The sequence below is a fragment of the Epinephelus fuscoguttatus genome, linkage group LG5, assembly GCF_011397635.1.
Source record: "Epinephelus fuscoguttatus linkage group LG5, E.fuscoguttatus.final_Chr_v1".
Lineage (NCBI taxonomy): Eukaryota > Metazoa > Chordata > Actinopteri > Perciformes > Serranidae > Epinephelus > Epinephelus fuscoguttatus.
In genome coordinates, this window is record NC_064756.1 from 15,304,225 (window position 1) to 15,327,061 (window position 22,837).

At 41.1% G+C, this 22,837-nt stretch overlaps 1 protein-coding gene across 8 annotated transcripts; it reads left to right on the forward strand.

Annotated features, from left to right (window-relative positions):
* Positions 1 to 37: 37 nt before the first annotated feature.
* agfg1a (ArfGAP with FG repeats 1a) lies at positions 38 to 22,800 on the forward strand. 8 transcript variants are annotated; one of them, XM_049575937.1, is made up of 14 exons: positions 38 to 415; positions 8,498 to 8,591; positions 9,907 to 10,022; positions 11,204 to 11,369; positions 12,304 to 12,463; positions 13,443 to 13,562; positions 16,721 to 16,936; positions 17,643 to 17,823; positions 18,645 to 18,724; positions 18,910 to 19,026; positions 19,503 to 19,547; positions 21,004 to 21,156; positions 21,428 to 21,522; positions 21,879 to 22,800. In XM_049575937.1, exons 1-14 carry the CDS (start codon positions 249 to 251, stop codon positions 21,936 to 21,938), a joined length of 1,770 nt encoding a protein of 589 aa, XP_049431894.1. In that variant the 5' UTR covers positions 38 to 248; the 3' UTR covers positions 21,939 to 22,800. The 8 variants fall into 8 exon arrangements, with proteins under 8 accessions (XP_049431894.1, XP_049431895.1, XP_049431896.1 ...); XM_049575938.1 differs by having other exon boundaries at positions 13,446 to 13,562; XM_049575939.1 differs by lacking the exon at positions 19,503 to 19,547.
* The last annotated feature ends 37 nt before the right edge of the window (positions 22,801 to 22,837 follow it).

Genomic DNA, 22,837 nt, shown 5'->3' on the forward strand with positions numbered 1-22,837 from the left:
GATTTAAGCGAAGCCGGAAGTTGGTGGCAGGAATCATCTTGTTCCGTCGGTCTAGCTGCTCCAACGCCTCAAACTCCTTGTTCGAGGAGAAGCAAGGCCCCCCTCCACAACAGAGCCACCTACCCATTCCCTCTCTGTCCTTAGCACGGGTCGACAAGCGTTAAAAAGCACAGACCTTTTGTTTTAGCTGTAGCTGACCCTCCAGTCTCCCCCCTGGTTTTTACTAATCCTGCTGTATATCCCTCACCATGGCGGCGAGTGCGAAGCGAAAACAAGAGGAGAAACACCTGAAGATGCTGAGAGAAATGACGAGTTTGCCTCCCAACAGAAAGTGCTTTGACTGCGACCAGCGGGGCCCAACCTATGCCAATATGACTGTGGGCTCCTTCGTGTGCACCTCCTGCTCTGGCATCCTGTAAGTTTGAAGTTGCGGAGTGACCTTAGCTTAGACATGGCGCTCACGATGTAACGTTTTGGAACGCTTCGGCTACTAACGGCTCCCGAAGCCAGTTAACCAACCGGCGCTAGCTAACGGTTGATAGGTAACGTTATTCGGCGGTGTCAGTGGGAGTGTTGGCTGCTTTGACATTGTCTTTCTTTGCTGTGTTGGGCGGGGTGGCTGTTTAGCAGAGGTGTCAGTGTTCGGCATAGCAAGCTAGGTGCTAGCTAACTTTAGCTTCCAGTGCTAGCCAGTGAACTTATCTGACACTTGCAAGCTAGGTCTACAGATAAGCCAGGAGCCAGCTGCTGCTACCAGTTGCTGACAGCGTTTGGAGGAACCACCTTGTAACTGAGCTAATTGACCTGTTCATGGGATACACCCCACATTCAAAGACACAGGAATACATCATTCTGTTGGGCGAGGTCCATTTATTTCAATCGCGAATTTTGTATTAACTTATGTCGCTTACTAGAATTGTAAAAACATGATGAGAATTATTCATTTGATCTCAATAAAGGGTCTTTATTGAGAATTGTGAGATGGTGGTAGACACTTGGGCGTGGGAATGCCACATTCTGGGATGCGACACATCATGCAGTACCGGTATTGTTGCAATCATTTTGCATTTGGACCAGTCATTTAGAGGTATCACACTACTCAATCATTCTGCATTTGGACTAGCCATTTAGATGTATCACACCACTCAATCATTCTGCATTTGGACTAGCCATTTAGATGTATCACACCACTCAATCATTTTGCATATGGACCAGTCATTTAGAGGTATCACACCACTCAATCATTTTGCATATGGACCAGTCATTTAGAGGTATCACACTACTCATTCTCTACAATCTTGTAGAGTCCTGCTGGTATTTTCATCAGTGTGCATCTACACACTGATGAAAATATCAGAAGGACTTTTACTCTTAACAACTGGCCGACCCCAAAACAATTTGTGCCAATTCACTCGTCAGTAGTTTACCTCCTACAACGCCACAGCATTGATAGTTTGAGTGTATCTGGGTGACTTTAGATAGCGTCTGCCTGACTTAAAGCTTTGCTGTGCAGTTGTGTAACCAAGCATCTGTAGCTTGGGATTTGGGATTAGCGAAGCATTCCATTTCTTCTTATTCAGCTAAAGATATCCCACTTCAATAAAGCTGTCAAATTGTGCTTGATGTTAGAATGTTTTTTTTGTGTGTATGTGATGCTGATCACATTTGGAAAGAAATATAAAGTTGCGTGATATAGTAATGATAATTTTTTGCATGACTCAGCTACTGCACAGCTAATGACACGATGACATTCAGCATGGAGGGAATGTTTGGTTTATATTATCTATATTGCGTGACATTGTGATTATCTGGACATAATCACTCTCGTCTGAAAGCCTTCGAGGATTATGCTGTTTCCCCTTTTGAGTGCATTGACATTTGGTTCACTGAAAACCAAATTTTGTCCACATACATCAAGTGCTAAAAACCATACAGCGTAAATTTTCCACCTGTACACCATTCTTCCAAGGACTTTAGCAAACATAGCATCATGAAATTCTGGGGTTTCATTTATAAAACAGTGCGTAGGATCCATACTAAAAATGTTCGTACAGGCAAAAGCCAAAAATAGCGATACCAAAAAATATTTGACAGTTTCTACAATCTGGCTTCCACCTCACCATCTGCATTACCAATTTCCAGTCTCCAAAATGTTTGTAGGCATGGGTCAAAGTTTCTCCCATCAAAGCAGTTTAGATCACAACTTTTGCCTGGGAAGTGGCGTACACCTCCTTCAGGCCTCCTTTTGTGCATCTGTAACATTTATAAGTGAGACCTCTGGTCCTCTCTTTGCCACCAAGTCACATCTTTGCTCACAAATACTTTACCTGTTTTCTTGTAAACATATGAGTGTTTACTTTTCACAAGCCTTTGTAAGTGAAAACATTTGCGCAGAGTTAATTGGCTGTGAGCCCTTAGCAGGTAACTCAATAAGCTGTTCATCCGCCCATCTTGTTCTTCTGCTCATTCACACAGGCAGCAGCTTGTACTGGTCCTTAATGCTTTATGGAAATAACCTGGCCAATCTCCATTTGTGAATAATGTTTTTTTCTAATAATGATGCTGGGGAAAGGGGAAGCATTTGTTGCTCAGTAATTCCCCACTGATGACCTTTTAGTTTTATTAGTTGACAGAGGAACAGATGACTTCATTGATACATTACTAAGCGGTTTGTCTCTCAGATTTTGCCTGAGATACAGCCTTTTGTGGTTCATGACCTTAATCTGTGCAAACTGTTTCCTGTCCTCACTGAACGTGAAGGTTATTTACTGTAGCATTGAAAAGAATGAGATTAATTGTGTGTTTGCTGATGGACGCAGTTTGCCCTCCATTTCACTTTACCGATGTGTCTGTGGGGACTCCACTGTGAATTTCCCATCTGCTCACCCTGTAGTATTAAAGTCTGTAATGTGAGTTAATTGAGTTCTTTAATAGCTTGAGATCACAATACCTCCTCTTTCACTCCTCCTGCTTCTCATTCGCTTTTTATGAAGACAAAACATGCTGTGTGGAATTTCAGTGACGACAATCCTCTCAGCCGAAGAGTGTGGGTTTAAAAGGATTGCTGTCTGTCTGATGTATGCAGGAAGCCTCATGTGATTGTAGGCTCAGGAAGTGGTATGGCCCCACCGTGCTGCTACATCAGCAGCATGTGCTGTTCTGTGTGCCACAGGAAGTGGCAGAGAGGTCATTGTCTGCCTCTCTCTTTCCTCTTAATTTTAGAGAGGCAAAGATTTAGGCATTATGAGAGAGCACCTCAGTATTCATGCCCAGACTTGATCTATTGTTTTGGGAACTGTCTTGACTACCCTCTATCACTGTTGTGTGAATAAATGTAGTATTTGCCTTATGTTGCCCTCGACAACAAAATGAGCACAAACCTTCTCAACACAGGTACCCACCTCCTGTAGTCTATATGTTCTGCATTTACCAGGAAAGATTATGTTGCTGGATCAAACATAGTCTTTTAAGTCTGAAACAGCACATTTGGCTTGTTGAGACATTGCTGAGGAAATCACAGTAGCGATTTTTAATTTAAGGAAGTAGTTTGCCCTTCCCTTCTTTCATCTGCAGTTTGGCAGCAACACTGTTTGACTGTTTAGGGGTGATAGCAGGGGCATGACTACCTTCTCCCCCCATAGTTGTGGTTGTTAAATGGGTGGAGTTGGAATCTGCTATGTAAACACATTCCTGATGAAGGTGGAGGCCTTCCCAGGAGGAACACCACTCACAATGTCTCTTTCTGGAGTGCCCATGGCAGGAAGTAACCCCACTTGGCCTGTGTGTTCCTCAGTAAGCAGTCACGTGCCAGAGGTTGGGAGGTGTCACTGACACCAAATATACTTTTACCAGTGGCAGGTTAACAGATCTGAACTTTAAAAACGGAGCATGTGTGGTTTTCCCTTCCCCCTGACAACTGATCTCTGATCTCTTAAAAAAGTGCAATGTTTGAAACAAAGTTGGATGACAAATTGAAGATGGTTTCACTTCCCATAAATGCTGATTTCGATAGTCATTTAACAGAGATAATTTTTGTCGGTGACTTCAAGCAGGAAAGTGAAGGATGATGCACAGCCTTTCCTCTCTTTTGAGACTTAACATTGCCAGTTTCTCGCACCCTGAAGCTGTTGCAGTATGCAAATGAGCTGAGTTTTCCCGGCTGAGCTGGTCTGATGTACAGTAGCAGCTAGGTCATAATTATTTTACTGTGCAATATGTGATACTATTCTCTGATATAACCCACTAGACACGATCTGAAAATAAGTAACAACTAGGGCAGTGGTTTGATTAAATCATTAATCTTTGTTTGTTTCAAACATTGTCGATGTGTACAGTATTGTCATGTACGAAGCAATTTATTAATACTTTATTTTACCTCATTTATAGTCACTGCTTTCATTTAATTTGCCCTACAAATGTAATCCTGCTGTCACTGAACACTGTCACAACTGTGTGGCTACTTTTTTCCTGCAGAAATGGGGCTGGGGGGTGGGGGTGTCGGTGGGTGGGACTGTGGGGCCATAACCTTGTGTTGCTGTATCCTAGAACACATGAATCACCTACCAGTCATATTGTACACCAGTCTGTGGATGTAAGATGACTGATGATAGTAACATTCTCCCTTTTGCAACACCTGCTTGTGGATATGACATTTCAAAGTTGAAGAACATTTTGAATGAAACAATGTAGGGAGATATGATATGTATTTGACATGCACTGTCACATTTAGGCTAAATAACATACAGTAAAATTAACAAAGACAAAATAACCAGTATCATAATTACTTAATTAAACAACGAGGTAGAGATGCCATCATCATGTTTAGACCTTAAGGGCTATGGAGCTCTCTGTCCTACTTTCATCTTCATGAGACCAGGATCTGATCACACACTCACCTCAGGGTGCTGGAAAAACACATTAAAGCTCAAATACACATAGACTCTCAGTCACACACGCAGATACTCTATCATTTGCTTTTCTACAGATACATTTGCTTTATGGATTCTTGCTTTTGATACAGTTGCTTTTGACTGTTTTGTCTGAAAACAGTCAGAACTTTACAATAATCCAACTAGGTCTGCAAGTAGTAATTGTTTTTAAATATTTTTGATGTACTGGATTAATCTTAAGAACCCTAAGTGATGTGTTGCCTATTTTGTCTGAACAATGGCAGTAAAGAAAGACTAAGGTGCAGCTAACAATGAAAACAGTGAATTGTTTTAATTCCCATGGCAGATCCTGTAAATGTTTAAATATAGTAGTTGTGTTGAGGTGTTTTCTGTTAGGTTTGCAGCATTCTGTTGGCCTTAACTGTCCTCTCTGAAAATGGGAGCAGCATGACATAACTGGGCAGAAGTTGATAAAGTCTTGCCCCTAGAAATAGCCCCAGCAGTTCCCAGGGAAATTCGAGCTGCTCTCTAACAGAAGCATGGTGGCTCTTGTCATATCTGTTTTCTGTTTTTTAATGTGAATTGACACAGCTGTTTGTAACAGTCAGCTGATTGGTGGATGTGTAAAGAAGGGCTGGAGATGAGGACTTGTTCTGTAAGGGGGTAACATTGGTGAATAATTTAGCACTTTTGTCTCGTGTTTCACTGCCTTACGATCTGACTCCTTTATGTGTATAACATTGTGCTTGTAATTGTGACACGCTGGATCTAATTTCCTAGAGCAGTGGTTACCAAGGTGGATGCTGTGGACAGGCCAAGGGTGCTGCAAGATCAACCACAATAAAAAAAAAAAAAAAACCTGGAACATTTTCATAAACTTTTATGCTTTTGAAAATATCAAAACAGGATAAAAGCAATGATTATCAAAACCACTGTATTAAAAAACTCTGTTCAATATGCAGGTGAGCTGCAGCTATGACGTTGCTGTTGGAGATGGTAACACTAACACACTTTGCAGCTTTCAGGAGCTTAGCATTTAGAAAAATAGTGGCTGTGAGAGAAAGCAATTTTGGCCATTTCTTTTGACTATTTCTGGCCTGCAACCCTACCACATTCTTGGAGAGTTCAGGCAAAGCCAGTGTAGAAAACAAAGAGAATTAAAGGTAGAAAAAGGCCCTAACACCACCTCACTCTGCACTACTCTTAAACTCAAATCATTCAAAGCACAAGATGAACCCATGTCAATTATAAAGACAGGTTTAATACTGGGGTGATTGCTTTCATACGAGACCTGAGTCTGAATCCTTAGTTTTCTACTTGTTAGTGCTAAATTATAGAGATACATTGACACACTGGCCACGCCAATACTTAGTGTACAGCTTAGTGTGTATCCTGGTATGTAACTTGGTCACAATTCAAAAATAAAACAAATCTAAGGGATCTGTAACAAGACTGTTTGTCTATGTTTTTTGTTTAAGTAAAAATAATAAAAAAAAAAAAAAGCCAGTCATCATCTAATTTTCTCAAATAAGAATACTAGCCTCAAAATCCAGTATTGGTCTAGCCAGAAGACCTTGTTTAAAAAAAAAAAAAAAAAAAATAGCGACAGAGCTGCTGTTGTGCTGCTGACATGCCGCGGCCGGTGTGGACAAGGTGTAATAAGAAACTTTAGTTATCTTGATGATATCTGACGGCTGAGTCCTTTTTGATCACTGACACCTCCACAGCACAGGAACTAGAATGTAGGTAGTTAGTGAGAGTTGTTGCTGTAGATGTTGTTGTGTCTGCAACTTGGCAGCGTGGTCAAGCAGCTTTGGTAGTAAGTGCTACAGCTTGATTTTGTTTGTGTGAGCTTTGTTCATGTAGCTAGGATTCCTCTTTTGTATGTGCGTCTTGGGATAATTCGTTTGGATAGTGAGCCTTCATTTTAGAGCACTGGTTCCCAACTGGTAGGCCACTGTCCAAAAGTGAGTCGCGGGTCCATTCTGAATGGACTGCAAGTGACTCACAAACATGTTAAGTTTGTAAAAAACACACTCAAGCAGTCCCATTTCCTGCTTAACAGAGACAGCAAATTAGCTCGACAACATGGCCAATTGCAGTTATGACACTAGATATAATAAACAGTGTGGACTTTGAACTAATGACCAAGGAGAAATCTGGACCCCGTGGCTGCAAGTTGGAAACGACTGTTTTAGAGGAACCATTGGGCGTGCTACTCTGGTTAGCACCTGTCAATTCCAGGTTTTTCAATTGGTGGCTACCACCTTTGGATACTGATCATAAAGGTTCAGGAACTCTCACCCCTTGCACCCATAAGCACACATTTTGTTATGTGTCTGTCTTTCAGTGGCTACTTTTTGCTAGTAAAAATTTGCATTCTTAAATTACTCCTCTTGTCAGTGTTGGTGGGGGATTGGATTTGGGAGGATGGAGCAGGTGGTTGAAGGTATTTGGTGACTATTCATATGATAACTTATCTGTGTCATAACCATTCTAATGTAATGGGAACATCTGATGTAGAGCTATGTTAAGATTTAAAAAATGTGAGACATTCTCATTTTTACATTGCCGTATTGTATTATCTTAGACTTGGGATTTCTGGCACTCATCTGGCATTATGTCTTTTGGTTTTGCACCTTTAACACCTCCAGCTCCTCCACCTCCGCACCTTTCATTGCTGACATTGCTCAGTTGTTTGCTTTGTGTTAACCTTAAAGGTTAACTGACAACTAAGGCTTAGCTTAAGAAAATGCTTTTTAAGTAAATCTCCTTTGTGGACTTCCTCTTTGTCACATTCCTCGAGGCAGTTTGTGACCCAGTTGATTTTGTACAGTTATGGTTTTGGTTGGTTAATGGTGAAAGACAGTTTTTTAGGCTGACTGTAATACTGTTAAGCAACAAAAAGTTGGGAAACTCTCAGATACAGTTGTATATTAGTGTTTACAGCAATAGGGTGTCTTTTCCTTGTACTGGTGAATGTGGTGCTCAGTAATAGCACTAGCTGCAGTTTTAACGTTCTGCTTGCTTGCAAAATGCTGATTGGTCACCTTCACAGACAAAACAAGTAGTGACATTGAAGCCAGCGCTACATTAGCGCTCACTTACTACAAGGTCCTGGAAAACTACTCTGCAAGCAGTCCTGGAGCTTAATATAACAGCCTAATGATGGCTCTTTTCAAGTATTACAGTTACCAGGCATTTTTAATTTGGGCCGCTGTGGCTTGAGCTGTGACCTTCTCAGGAAAATGAGCAAGGCTTGTGTTGGCTAATGGGTGTTACTCCATAATGGAAGTTTCTATATTAAGGGACATCACTCGTTCTTTCATTGTACTGACAACCTCCGTTCAGTCAATGGCAGTTAGGAGAGCATTTCACCCACTCCCTTTGTTCTGCTCTATTCCCTTTCTTTCTCTGTCAGTATTTGTCTCTGTCATTTCTCGCTATAATGCGGTCGTCCTCGCCACAGTTACACACACCATCCAGTCAGCCAGTTGCTAATTAAATGGCCCCGTCCTGAGAGGTGGGATCTGGAGTATGTCCAGATGAGGTCGTCATGTCGCGTCTTTAAATTAAATCAACCCCTGTTTCCATTTCTCCACCCACAGACGAGGGCTGAATCCACCCCACAGAGTCAAGTCCATCTCCATGACAACCTTCACGCAACAGGAAATCGAGTTCCTACAGAAACATGGCAATGAGGTAAGCATGGCGACTGGCTGTCCTGTCACAGTTGTTAAGGTTGAGGTCAGCTTTCCCGCTGCTTTGTCGCTTTGTGAGAATCTGCACATCATTGTAATTCATCATGCAAGTATTTCGGCCGTTTACAAGCAAGACTGCAAGCGACAACTTGGCACCAGAGAAGAAAACAAGGAGAAATATTTCAAATTTTAGTCAAAATACATGGTCAATTAATATTAAAAGCAATGCTATAGTGCTATTTTGGGTATACTGAGCATTTTTAAAATATCACAATACTATAAATATTGCTATTTTATTCATTGTTTTATTTGTCTATCCTATTTGGATAGAAAACAATAACTGTGCTAATCTAACAAAGATGCGCGCTGTATTAATCAGTGTTTTATGTTATCATTGAATCTAATGACTGTGTAATCCCTACAGTCAATTACAATGCAGCCCTGCAGCTCCACTCAGCATTCTAACCGCCTTAGGTTTCTGCTTTGGTTTTACAACTACTTGGTTGAATTTCACAGTGCTCATCAGCCTTGTATTTTGCATCAGGCACCTGTTTAAGCACTTGAACTCTAGTGAACATTGTACACTACCTGCCCATCACAAAACAGCAGGCGGCCAGACAGACTTCACTGGGATCATAATGTTGCTCTGTGTCTCTTGGATTTGCGAGTAGACAATTGTTTGGTAACTCCCCATTAAAAGATGGAGTACATTTCAATGACCTACATTACTATTTAACCCAGACATGTCATGCATTAGCATTATATTGATACATACTTTGTTGTAAATAGTGCAAATAATCTGTATTTTGTTAATAAAATGACTATATACTTAAAATTATATAAATGGTTAGAGGTGAGAGTCCTGCTTAAACGTCTGTCATTCAAATTCTGCAGCTTTCACCTATTTAAATAATTACATAATGTAGCACCGAATATTCATACTGAATGGAGGAATCAAAGTGCATCATCATTCACGAGCCATTTCTGGTAAACGGAATATGAAATAGAGCAATGCCACCTGGGAAGCGCAGCCTTATTAAAAGCTGTAGCAAAGTGGCAGGGCAGGCAGACATGCAGGAGACTCAAGGTTGAAGCTGATGCATACATCCTTCAAGGTTGCTATACTCTGTAAATACTACTGCCCTCAAGTTGCCTTCCGTCTTTCCACAGAGAGCACTTGACACAGAGCTAAATATTGTCAGCAGATACAGTTTGAAAATCTTACTGATTACATTGTCTTGCACTCATTTGTAGCTGTGTATGCTGCAGAAATATTCTTCCAAAAATCACTTGTTCTGTTCCGCTGTGTGTCCCAGGTATGTAAACAGATCTGGCTTGGCCTTTATGATGACAGAACCTCCTCAATACCAGATTTCAGAGAACCGCAGAAGGTGAAGGAGTTCCTTCAAGAGAAATATGAGAAGAAGAGATGGTAAGTCAGTTTCACAAGCTGGCAGAGCAAGATATGAACAATCCTCTGGCAGTGTGCGTTGTGCAGACATGTAGCTTTTCTTGTGTTTTTTCTTCTCTCTGGCTTGGAATGTCTGACAGGCAGCTCGTTGGAGTTAGCCTCGAGCAAGCTGCCAGATACCCTTCTTTAAGTGCACACAATGTAGGTCATTACAGTCAAGCTGCTTTATGTGCAATGATAGATGTTCCATGAAGTTGTATGTTAAACTTTGTTCAAATATGTATGTGGTTTAGTGTAGTTGTTACTGGTGTGTTGTGACCTGTTGAGTGTGATGACTCAACGGGATGATTGTTTCAGACTAATAAAACTAATGGCAGACTAGTGCCTGTTGTATTAATACTTACAAATCAGGGATTGGTCATCAAATGTAAATATTAATTTAGTGAGAATTTGTATATACAGTTGGTGTTACCAAACAAAACTGAGATGTGTCATCAACACAATTTTTTTTCTGGATGTTCATTTAGTAGCAGCCTATTAGTTTGGGTAGTTGTGCTTCTGTCATCTCTTAGTGTTTGGTCTCTGAGCGATGAGCCGCACATGTTCCAGCATGCCACCATTTACTGCAGACAGGCATTTTCACACACATAAGCCATTCTCCTGTAGCTCATGGCCTGTCTGTTGACTGTGAATCGCATTTGCACCCAAATTAACATTTCCTCTAATCACATTTGGATTTGCATGAGGGTTGTTTTGCCGAAAGGATGCAATATTAATATTTTGAAAACCCTGTATTATGTCAGTTTATGGTAAAGATTTACTATGCAGGACTTTCCTTTAAAAAAAACATCTATAGACCTATACAGAAGTAATGCCTTTATTTTTTATTTTCTGTGCTTCTGCATTTATGGGCATGTACCTTCACAGTGTTCAGGTGAGGTCGGAGCTTGATACAGAGGTAGGAATAAGGTGCTAGACCGTGAACAGCAGGCATTCAAGAGACACTAATATAGTGAGGAAAACACAAAACGTGAGTGACTCCAAGACTGGCTTTTACTCTCACTTGCAGTGGCGAACGTGTTTACAGACAGTAACCGACAATCCTTCATAATATACCTTTTAAATACCTGTATTATTCTATTAGCCTATTAGCCAGTAGCATATAATGTATTATAATGGCTGTAATGTGAACTGTTTCCTAGGTATGTACCTCCTGAGCAGGCCAAGGTAGTGGCATCCGTCCATGCTTCCATCTCTGGCTCCTCAAACAGCAGCACGAGCAGCACCCCAGAGGTTAGACCACTCAAATCCCTGCTGGGGGAGTCAGCGCCCTCCCTACACCTCAACAAGAACACCCCACCTAATCAGGTGAGATTAATGTTGTACCCATAGGTGTACACATGATAAATTTGTATTGTTATCAGAAACTTTGGCTCACAAATGAAGGGCTGGTAAGGTTTGCCAAAGAACATGCTAAACACTCTTGACCCTTCAAATTTTAATGGTTTTTTGTTATCAATGAAAAAATTTGCCCACTTCCCTTACAGATGTTTTATATGAAAGAAGACAGATGCACTGCCTGTCAAAAGGCCTAGTCTTTTTCTTTCTTCGTCTTTCAAGAAGGTCGTTCAAGGACATATATGCAAAGCCTGGTAAAACCATCCTGGTGACGTGAGCTCAGCATGCTGTTTTGCTTCCTGTATCAGTCTGGACTCGATGCCGCTTCACCTCATATCCACAAATTAAAATGCAATCTGGGCCAATCAGGGATCCACATCATAGCTGACTATGTAAGCAGCCACTCAGGGACTGTGTTGACGTACAACGTGGGCCACAGCTTGCAAAACAGTTATGGCGGCTCCTAAAGCAATGAACTCTAACTCTAATGTTTGTTGAGTAAACACAACAATAAGTGAAGTTATTGCAGAAATAGTCAATAAAAACCAAGATCAAGACTATGCACTGGCGGAGTTTCTCGGAGGAAAAGACGTTTTTGCTTTACCTCTGACTGGATTTGGCCAAAGCTGGATTTATGAACTAGATCCATTGGTGATGAAGAAGATGTTCCCCAGTGTTTTTTGTTGCACTGATTGGCTGAATGAGTTCGTCTGTCAAGGTGAGTATTCCCACCCACTGAAAGCATTTAGGGCGCCAAATCCAGACTGATACAGAGAGCGAAACAAAATTGTTGAGCTCACGTCATCAGGATGGTCTTACAGGGCTAATGTGGACACATTTCTGCATACTGCCCAACACATACCTACCCTTTGTTTTTTCCAACTCCATCTCCTCTCTCCACCAGTCTCCAGTGGTGAGCCGTGGACAAGCCAGTCAGCAGCTCCATGACAAGAGGTTCGACCTCCTCAGCGACTTGGGTGGAGACATCTTTGCTGCCCCGCCCAACATGGCTGCAGGCGCCAGCTCCAGTTTTGCTAACTTTGCACATTTCAACAGTCACACAAGTAAGGAACAGACAACTAACTAATTAAATAGCTAACATGAAGTCGTAAGGGATTGCTGGAATTGAGCAGTAACTCATTCACGATGGGATTGTCCTTTTTAAATGTGAAAGTTGTCTCTGTCACATTATTTAACACGCTGTAACCAGGAGCACCACGTCATAGGCCAGAGGGCTGAGTGCATGTATGTTTTCATTCACCAGTTTCGATCTCGTCTAATTATGAAATTACCTCAATTGGTTGTAGGGGCGAAAAAATGAGATCAGTGTGACAAATTCATTCACATCAGATAGTTCCGTTCATTTTATTTAAAATGCTTAAGGTGTTTAAATCAACAGTTCAGTGCTGATTGATGTTGCATTCAAATTATCAGCTTTTATAAACTGTGCCAGATGTTTGAGATCATGCAGAATCTGTTAGATGTCAGCAGCCATCACCTACATGATCGTAAAACATGCATATATTATGGAATAGTACCAGAGGTGATACGGTCAGACACATCTCCATGGTTACTAATGAGGATAATGTACTCATTTCCCCCTCAGAGCCATCAAGACTCACTCTCAATGCAGTGACTGAAGTGGCATCCACACATCTGCGCTTACTAAACACAAGCACAAATGTACATCCCTGAGTTTCTAATGATGTGTGTAGTGCTACACTCACACACACACACACACAGTCTTAAATGCCGTGTGCTCTGCAAGGAGTCAAGGCAGTATCTCGTGGGAGAGGGTGATCAGACTATGGCGCCTGCCCTCAAAGCCGCTGTGTATTTTATTGTCATGTGACACCACTCTATGATTATCTGTCATATTTAGCACATAATCCATTGTATTTGTTTTGCAGTCTGTTATCCATGCCTTTTGTCATACATATAAATCCATTCTATTATTATCTCATCCTTTGTTTTTCCTCTCATTGTGTTTTTTTTTTTTGTCTTCATTTGTCTGTCTCAACCTCATCCCAACACCACCTTCAGCAGCACAGAATGCCAACGCAAGTGCAGACTTTGCTAATTTTGATGCATTCGGGAGCACTCCTGGGTCGTCAGGTGGTTTCCCCTCCGCACCTCAAGCCTCATTCCAACCCCCAAATACAGGTAGAGCAAGCTCCCTTCACTGGACAAGTGACACACATCCAAAATCACCAACACATAAAGACATTCGCAGTACTTTCAGTCGTCCAAACAAGGTTTCATAACCAACAAATGAAGCAAAAGTTTAGTTTATAAATACAAATAACTCAAGGCAAATAAAAATGCAAAAACATATTTTCTGAAACAACAAGTTGTCCTTGGCTGCAGTTGAACACATGATGTTATGTCTACATGGTATGTGCCTTTGGCCAAACACTCAGAGGTCACAGTCCATGAAGGACTGTGCACACCAGTGCAGACATTAGACGCATTCACTCTCAGCGTCACATGTAGCATATCGCTGTTTTGACCTACTTTGAAAGCTTAATTTTATATTGATAACTACAAGGTTCATACAGGTTTCCCACTTGTGTGTACACCAGAGTAGTGTACACTTACTAAACTTAAAAATTGAGTGTTCACATATACATATTATTTTGTTTTTACGAGATAGAATGTAAAACAGGTAAAGACCACTGTGCGCTCATTAGGTGTATGATCAAAGTGACAGTGCAGCTGTGGATTTTGCAGTTGTTTATTTAATCTATGCTCGTGCCCGGCAGCTGTTATTTTAATTAGGTATATTTCGGTCTTAAAATACACACCCACATACTGACATACTGTTGTCCTTGTCTTACCTGTGTTTGTCATTCTGATTCATATTTCCCTCTGAGCCCTTCATGCAGTACTGCGCATCTCACGTATTTGTTCAGCAGTAACAGGCTGACTGGCTTTTTACCTGAGCACTTTGCCTTCTCGCTTACATGCTAATACAAAATTAGTGACTCTCTAACACACTCTTGAGCCTCCTCCCCCTAGTTTCAGGAAAATGATGTGTGCTACAGTGCCCTCTGCTGGAGGTATACATTGATAACCATCTTCATGTGGAGCTGCACACTGATCTCTTTAGTATGCCTATTGCTTGATGGATAAAGCTCCCCTCTCTCTCGTGGCTTTGTAAGATAATCCCTTTCTCACAGACACTGACTCACTGTGCTATCTGGCCTAAGCTGTCCATTCTGTCTCATGTGTTTTTCACCCTTTGCTTCAGCAGCAGTTTTGCTTTGACTTCACGCTTTTTATGTTTTTATTTTATTTTTTTTTTTTTACCTCTGGTTCAGTTGATGTCTTTCTTTTGTTTTTTACGCCCTAGCTTACATTGCTCATTGCCCCATTTCTCCCTCCCTCTTTGATTTTTGGCTGCCAGCATTCACTGTGCTCTCATCCAGCCGCAGTATGGGTGAGTTTGCCACTGCTCTGCCTCTCCAGGTTGCACACAGTAAGTGTCTCGCTCTCTGGGCTTGCCCTCTTAACAGCTTTCACCCTTTCCACCGTCTCTAATGTGTAGTCGCTCTGATCCTCCTCTCTCCAGATGTGATGTGTGTCTCAGCATGTAGCTCTTTTTGTGCCTGTAATGCTGAATCACTGGGAACAATGTCACTGGGATAATCAGCTTTGATCGTTGCTGTCATTACTGTGAACCACTGCGGAGAATAGACCAAGTGGAAGAACATGAGAGTGTTACAGGGCAAAATAAAGGATTAAAAAGAGACTAAAAGAAAACAGACAGTTACTGTACTGTTTCTAACGTATCCTTTCCCTGTAGGAATAATTAGGTAACACAAGAACAATTTTTCACTGATGGCTGTGCCATCACTTATTAATGATAAGTAACACAGTACATTCTCTGTAATCTAGGATGTTATGTAAGAAATGATGATAAAAAGAGAAACATGATACCCAAGAGTCCTCTAAGAAGTTACCCCAGAAAACGATACAGGCTTTTGGGTTTCCTTTTTAAAAGCATTATCAGGAGCATGTTCAGGTGTTATGCTAATGAATATCAAATCAGCCTTGTAAATCTCAAGGCTCCCAATTGCATGTAAATTCCTGAAGTTCCTCAGAGGCTTTTAGACTACTGTTCAGAGATGGTTTGTATCTGCTAATGGCAAATGCGTCAGGGGGAGTGACTCCCTGTATTTACTTGTTGGATCTCCCACTATTTAGTAGGTAGGCATTCTTTGTAAATTATTTTCCATTAGCAGATATGAACCTTCTCTCAACAGAGATTCGTCAGATGCATGCAAGGTTGTACCAGGACCTGTGCTCTTAACAGATTGTTTTCAGTCTTCCTTTTCTCTGAGCTAAAGGTAGTTCTATGAACATTATTCCATAGGTGCAATTAAGCCATTCCTTGAGATTGAACTGAAGCGATAGTCTGTGTCAGTTCTAAAAAACAAACGCCTTTCAGGGTCACAAACAAGAGTTTGAAAGCATTAAATATTTTGATGCATCAATCCTGTTATTGCACCAGTTCTCACTGAGTTCTGAGTGTGATAGAGAAGTTCATGAAGTTGGCCTGAAATTGCTGAGAATATCGTCTCTGAAACAAAATGAAATTTCATTTTCAAGAGTTATTAGAGACATTGAAGTGTGGTGGATGTGCCTGAAATAGCATGGTTGTCAAACATTAACATGTAGTGTGAAATAAATGACACATAAGTATTTTACAGTAGTAAGTATTAAATAGGATTTATAAGATTATTTACAGAAAAAAAGTTGTACACTTTTTGTTTTTTTAGCTCTAAATAAGCAGCGACTAATCTGTAATTGTTGTTTGTTTCCCTAGTAACAGTGTGAGATCTGTGTACAAGTGACAGTCTACTCATTACAGAGTCCAGTAATGCCTACAGGCTGGTTGGCAGACTAAATCTATTCCATTCAACAGTCAAGTTGATTTTTTCATGTCACTGTTACTACAGCTTGAGTTGGTTTTGTCTGTAACTCCCTTGATCCACAGCGTGGTGCTAAACTCAGATGAAACCAAGGCATTATAAAGGTGCTGTTCTGCACATTGTGTGCCTCTAACACAAATAAATGCAAATTTTATCTTAGGTGCATAAGCCAATGAAGAGACAGCATAGTGCAGTGTTGCAGAGGACATGCTTTAGAAGTGTTGCTATCTATCCCATAGAAAACAAAGGTAACCCAGCCCCAGCCAGACTCCACCCCAACTCTACCCTCCTTGCAGCTTCTTCTCTCCTCCTGCACCCTGTTAATGCTGTTACTCAACCAACAGTCATGGTCCCCCTTTGACTTTTTAATCTCTCTCTTTCATGCAGGTAGTGCCTCAGGGGGACTAGCAAATGCCAATTTTGCAAATTTTGACAACTTCCCCAAATCGTGTAGTGCTGACTTTGGATCCTTCAGTTCCTCCTCCCAGAGTAACTCCACAGGAGCTGGCAGAGATGCTGTACAGAGTACTAGCCTCCCTGCTGATAGATACGCAGCCCTGGCTGACCTGGATAACGTGTTTAGCTCTGCCAAAACAGAGCAAGGTAAACTTCTCCTGCCTAGCCTGTTTCATAGATCGCAATAGTAGGGATAGAGGCAGACCGAAAAAGAGAAGTTGAGAAAACTAAAAATATTATGAAATCACACATGGGTTAAAGTCTCTTCCTTCCAGTTCAGGCACGGACATAGTCTCTTTCAAAACAGGGCTGAGTTACATTTTCTAGAACTAGCAGAAAGTAATTCTCTGTCCCATGTTTTTTGGCTCAGCCGTAACTCGGATGTATGTTGAGATGGCCTTATTAGTTTTTAAACAGAATCAGCCCCCTGGCCTCAGTGCTGCTGAACCAGCCTGTATTAAATCAACAGGCCACTGCGCATGGTGGAAGCGCCTTGCTTTCATGAATGCTATATTGGTTTCATTGGACATTTTTACTGTCACATGGTCAGAATTCTGGCACTCGAGCATCTGTGAATTGCACTGGGCTGGTACTAGTTTATTTTGTTGAGTTTACAAAATGTATGCCTGTGCTAGGAAATGCAAATTTCCTATTGACTGAACGTTTATTCCCCATCATTTTTAATAGGTTCAATATGGCAGCTATCTCCGGACATCTTTTTTTCTTTGTTTTTTTTTTTTTTGTTTTTTTTGTAATGTATAATTATTTTGTCTTTGAGATTTAATTTTTCATCCTCGTTAATTGAGTTGTGGTGGATTCAAACAGGATCTGCTGTCTTGTCCTTCTGTTCCAGGAGCTGGTATTTCTGGTGGGGTGAGCTCCACAGCAGCAGCAGGAGTAGCTGGTCTGCCTCAGAAGCAGCAGGCAGTGTCTGCAGGAGGGGACCGCTATGCTGCTCTGGCTGAGCTTGACACTGTCTTCAGCCCCGCAGTCCCTGCCACCAGCGTTTACAGCACCACCAGCACCTCACAAGGGTGAGACACACCACAGTAATACTGCGTTCCATGGAAGCAGGCAGATGGTAGACGACAAATCAGATAGCATTTTAGTGGACGAGATCAAGATGGTAAAGTTAGAGGACAGGCAGAGAATATTTGCAGCAGTAATTAGAGACAGCATTGCCATTCAGAGTAAAATATTTTAACTTTTTGCCTTCATTCACAAAGAAATTTGCGTCCAGATGTTGCACAGTTCCCTCACACAAAGAAAAAATTTGGGTTAAATTTACAATTGCCGTAATTACTACACACATTTAATGTATTTAATATATTTTATTCATGTTTTGTAAACAATACTGTACCACCATCACAACATATCGTCACGCATGTTTTGTTTTACCATCCTGTCATTCTGTCGGACTGTGTGTTTGTGTTTACCGTGCCACCCAGAAGGTGTTTTCCATCTGCCTGATTCCATGTGAATGCAGCATAAGCCCCCTGCTGTTGTGGGAACCAAATGTCTAAATCCACAATTAAAAATACAGTTTATTTTTATAATTTATTGATGTAATTTAATTCAAGGCAAAATTACTGTTTTTAGGTGCTATAGAAATGTTTATTGAGTTTTATTCTCTTAATTGTAATAAGTTAGTGTGGTAAAATTGTTTAACTGCCAGACTATTCACGTGATTGTTAAAACATGGGTGTGTTAGTTTAGGATCTGAAACAGTGTGTCAGAATACATAAACAACTATCTGGCAGTTTTCAGTAACAAAGTGACTTCTACAATCATACAGTGGCCATCCTCCCACTCTTTTTCCCTGATAGGCTCATGTGTTGACTTTGTTTTACTGCAGGGGTGTGTTTGGCTCAGAGACTGGGGTGTCAACTGCACAAGCACAGCAGGCCCTGCCTGGCATGGCTCAAGGTTTTGGAGGTGAGCGAACCTTCAGGCTGTTTTCTGATGATTTATGCTGATTGTTTTCCCAAATTAAAATCAGTAATGATATAAAAAGTATACAGTAATTTTGTTTTTGCCGTGTTAAGCTTGTGTGCTTTATTTGACTGATTCTGCTGTTTCACACTCTGGTTTGTTGGTGACTCGATACCTCTCTTTAACAGCTCCGTCAACTAATCCGTTTGTAGCTGCTGGAGTTGCCCCCGCAGCAGCTCCCACCAACCCATTCCAGAGCAACGGCAGGACAGCAAACATGGCAGCGGCGGCGGCGGCGGCAGCAGGTGTGTGTATGTCTGTGTGTGTAAGGGTGGTATACTAGATGGTGCTACACATTCACAGTCAACTTAATCTGCTAGTATTATTGTTATTGTTATTATTATTATTATTATTATTATTATTATTATTATTATTAGTCAGTAGTGCAGATTAAAATCCTTTAATGTGGAATAAATGTAGGTCTGGTACATTATTGCACAGTTAGTGTATTATCTGTTAGATTTCCTTGCACACTCAAAGTGGTAACCTTTGCCCAGGCTGCCTAAGCAATTAATGTGCCACAGAGCAAACTGCCAAACACAGAGGCAGCCATTAGGAGGGATAAAGTAAAAAAGTGCTGAACCAGTTTTGTTCGCCGTGGCAGTGGGCAGCAGGACTAGTGTTGCCACTTACTGCTGTACACAAGAGAGATGACAGATACAACAAGGAGCAGAAACTGAGATTCAGCTGTCTGTCTGATTGCTCTTGCCATGCTGGACAGGCTTGATGAGGGCTCTTCATGGGCAGGGTTATCCTCCCGCCTTTGGTAGGTTCCCTTGTGCTCTCTGCTTCACTTTTGCTCTCCTGTGCCTTGCTTTTACAGTGCCTTCTTGTTCCTTATGCAAATCTGTCAGGAAAATGTTGTGGAGGTAAAAATAATCACAACATTCAGATAAAGGGGTTTGATGAAATCTATAGTAACTAGGCGAGAATAAATGAGTGCTGTAATAATTGATTAAGCAACAATAACTATGTCGATATAGAGAGTAATTAGAGCAATATAATTAATTAATGATTAGAAATGTGTGAGTCTATCTATCTAAGGGTAGTGACCTCACACCCTCTGTTGGGTTCTTATGAAATCATTAATTATCTCTTCCTCAACATCTTCCTTCTATCAGTTAGCAGGAGGCACAAAATCTGTTCTGCTTTTTTGAGGACATTAAATGATTAAAATTAACACTGCACCATAATTTTAACAAATAATCATCTGGACATTCATTAACTTGGTAGTGTCACAAAATGCTCAATTCAATGAGTAAACCCAGTGAAACACTGAAAACTATCATGTCTTGAAGACTCAAGCAGTAACCTTGTTGGATTTGCTTTCCAATTAAATCAATTGTAACTCAAATTGTAAAATTTGTTTAATGGGCATTGGGTGTAGCATTTCTACCAGATGTCAGATTGCTCAGTTGCTAGCTGGCTGTCTTACTAACCGCAGTTTGATCGCACATGTTGCACTGTGGGAATGTTGTGCTCCTGTGTGGTCAGACACTGTCGCTACACTGCAAGTGTTAAAGCCTCATGTGTGACTCCTGTTCAGACCTTTCCCCTAAGGCTTGTCTGGAGACAACCTTAATCTTAATTTGCATGTGTTTCAACTTTACAAACACATGGACTGTGAGATTCAGAGGATCTCAGAGTTGAATGGACAGTTCTGGCGCTGGGAGCCACACTATTGATTACAGACTGACCTGTGCAGGTAGTCAGCTGCTAAAGGGGTGCTGATCAAACCTACTGCACAGTGGACTGGACATATTTCTTTTCGTAATTTGTTGTAGGGATATGTCTCTTTGTGTTTTCTCTTTGACTGTCTGTAATCCCTAGTTCATCCTCTCATTTAAGTTTACTTCCAGTTTACTGCTTTCTAACAAACTACTTATGTCTAAAAGTAGATCAGAATATTTGATGAAGTTGATGTTCTTGCATGACTCTTGCACTTTTTGGGTTGTACAGCTTTGGATTAAAGTGTCAGTTAAATACATAATGTAAAGTCTGATATTGATAACATTTTAGTTTTTGCATTTGTGTTTGTTTTTCTGCTGTTGTGTGCCAGCTCCTGTGTAATGTCAGATTTTAAACGAAAGTGTGTGCGTGTGCTGTAGAATCTTGTCATAGCAAAATGAAGCAAACCCTTTTTTAGGCCTGGTATTTAGGTGTAAGCCTGTAGATGTCCTGTGTTTCCTTCTTTAACCAACGGCCGTCCTGCTGTGTTGCAGCATCATTTGGCACAGGGTCCATGAGTATGCCCGCTGGATTTGGGAATGCTGCAGCCTTCAACCTCCCCACCAGCTTTAGTGGAACCTTCCAGCAACCCTTTCCTGGCCAGGCTCCCTTCCCTCAGCCTCCTGCGTATCCCCAGCAACCAAACGGTGTGTGTCTGTGTGTAGATCATGTAGATATAGATGTATCTGTGTAACTAACTACTGGAATTCAAGCTTGCCTGTGCATCTGACTGAGTGGTTCTCACATTAGTGCACTAACATCCCTTAAAAATGGACTTCACTTTGGAGTCACGCTTCAGATCGACAAGGTTTTATCACTTGAATATGAGCGAAGGAGTCCCCCTTGGTTTGCTGTTGCTATAATTTATGGGAGGGTGTTTCATCACATCCTCTAAATGACAATGTGCATGTCTTCCAGGTGGAGGATTTCCAGCTTTTGGCCAGGCCAAGCCTGTTGTGACTCCTTTTGGGCAAGTGATGGCTGGACCCATGGTCTCTAGCAACCCTTTCCTGGTTAGTAAGAGGGCGACATGGCTTGTTTATTATCCACTGTATTCCTCCTTTCTAGTTGATGAAAAAACCTACATGACTACATTGTCATTGTTGTGTCATTCCCAATAAGAAAACAGCCCTCCTTTCAATGCTAAGTACAACCCCAATTCATGACATTTGAACATGTTGCAGTCATCAAATTTGGAGTGTATAGTAGTCGTAGAACTAGTATATTCAGTTGAATATATGTCAAATGATTTGCAAGTAATTGTATTCTGTATATGTTTTACACAGCGTCCCAACTTTTTTGGAGATGGGGTTGTAGTAAACAGTACGTTTTCTGATCGCGTGTTTGTGTCCCCCCTTTTTTCTTCCAGGGTGCAGGTCCATCCGCACAGTATCCAGCAGGAGGCTCCTCAACGAATCCCTTCTTATAGCGATCCATCCAATCAGCTCCGCTACAGGGTCAACTGGCGCGCTTGCACCTATTGCACTGTTTTGTTTCACAAGTAGCTTTAAACACGATGTTTGTAAGGATTTGTATTTTCTATTGCATTTTTTTGTCACAAATGGAACAATACAAGAGACGATCATGCTACAAAACAAAGTGATGGTGTGTGCAGAGGGAGAGGCTGATCCCCTCCTCTCTATTTAACCTGTGAACTGGCCTGGCCTCTGCTGAACCACAATGTATAATCAAACTGGCTGAAAACTAAGTTATTGCGTACAGTACATCCCATTCATTATGCTGCAATTCTGTACATATTAATTTTCTTTTAGGAAATTAGTGCTTTGTGCATATCAGTATTTGTATCTAGCTCACAGGATTTGTTAAGACAGAACTGTTGCTTGGAAAAAGCTAATGGGTACTGCCACTTACTGTATTTGTGAAGAACCAAACTGTTTATTTGTGCAGGTTCCTTTTAGGTAAACTGTTCTCACTAAAGAAAAAAGAAAGCCTGTTCCGTTGGCGAGAGGTGAAAGGAGTGACTGTCGAATCAGGGATGGGCAGAAGACTCCTTTCTCTGCCATCCGCTGTCCTGCTGACAGAGGCCCAGGTCACAAAGCTTCTGAACTACACTCAGTCCGTAAGTGGGTAAAGGCTGATGAGCTGGAAACCACTTACATTGGGTATTAGAGAATTTTAAGTTAATGTGTAAATATATACAGTATATATATTAAAATGAATTTTAAGTAAGAAGAAATGACCAAACCATTCATTTATACTGATGTATGGAAATCTTGTATATTTGTTTTGTATAAAAAAAAAAAGAAAAGATTTATATTCATGGTGTTGCAGTCAGTAATTTGAAGCTTTTATGCTTTTTAAATTGGC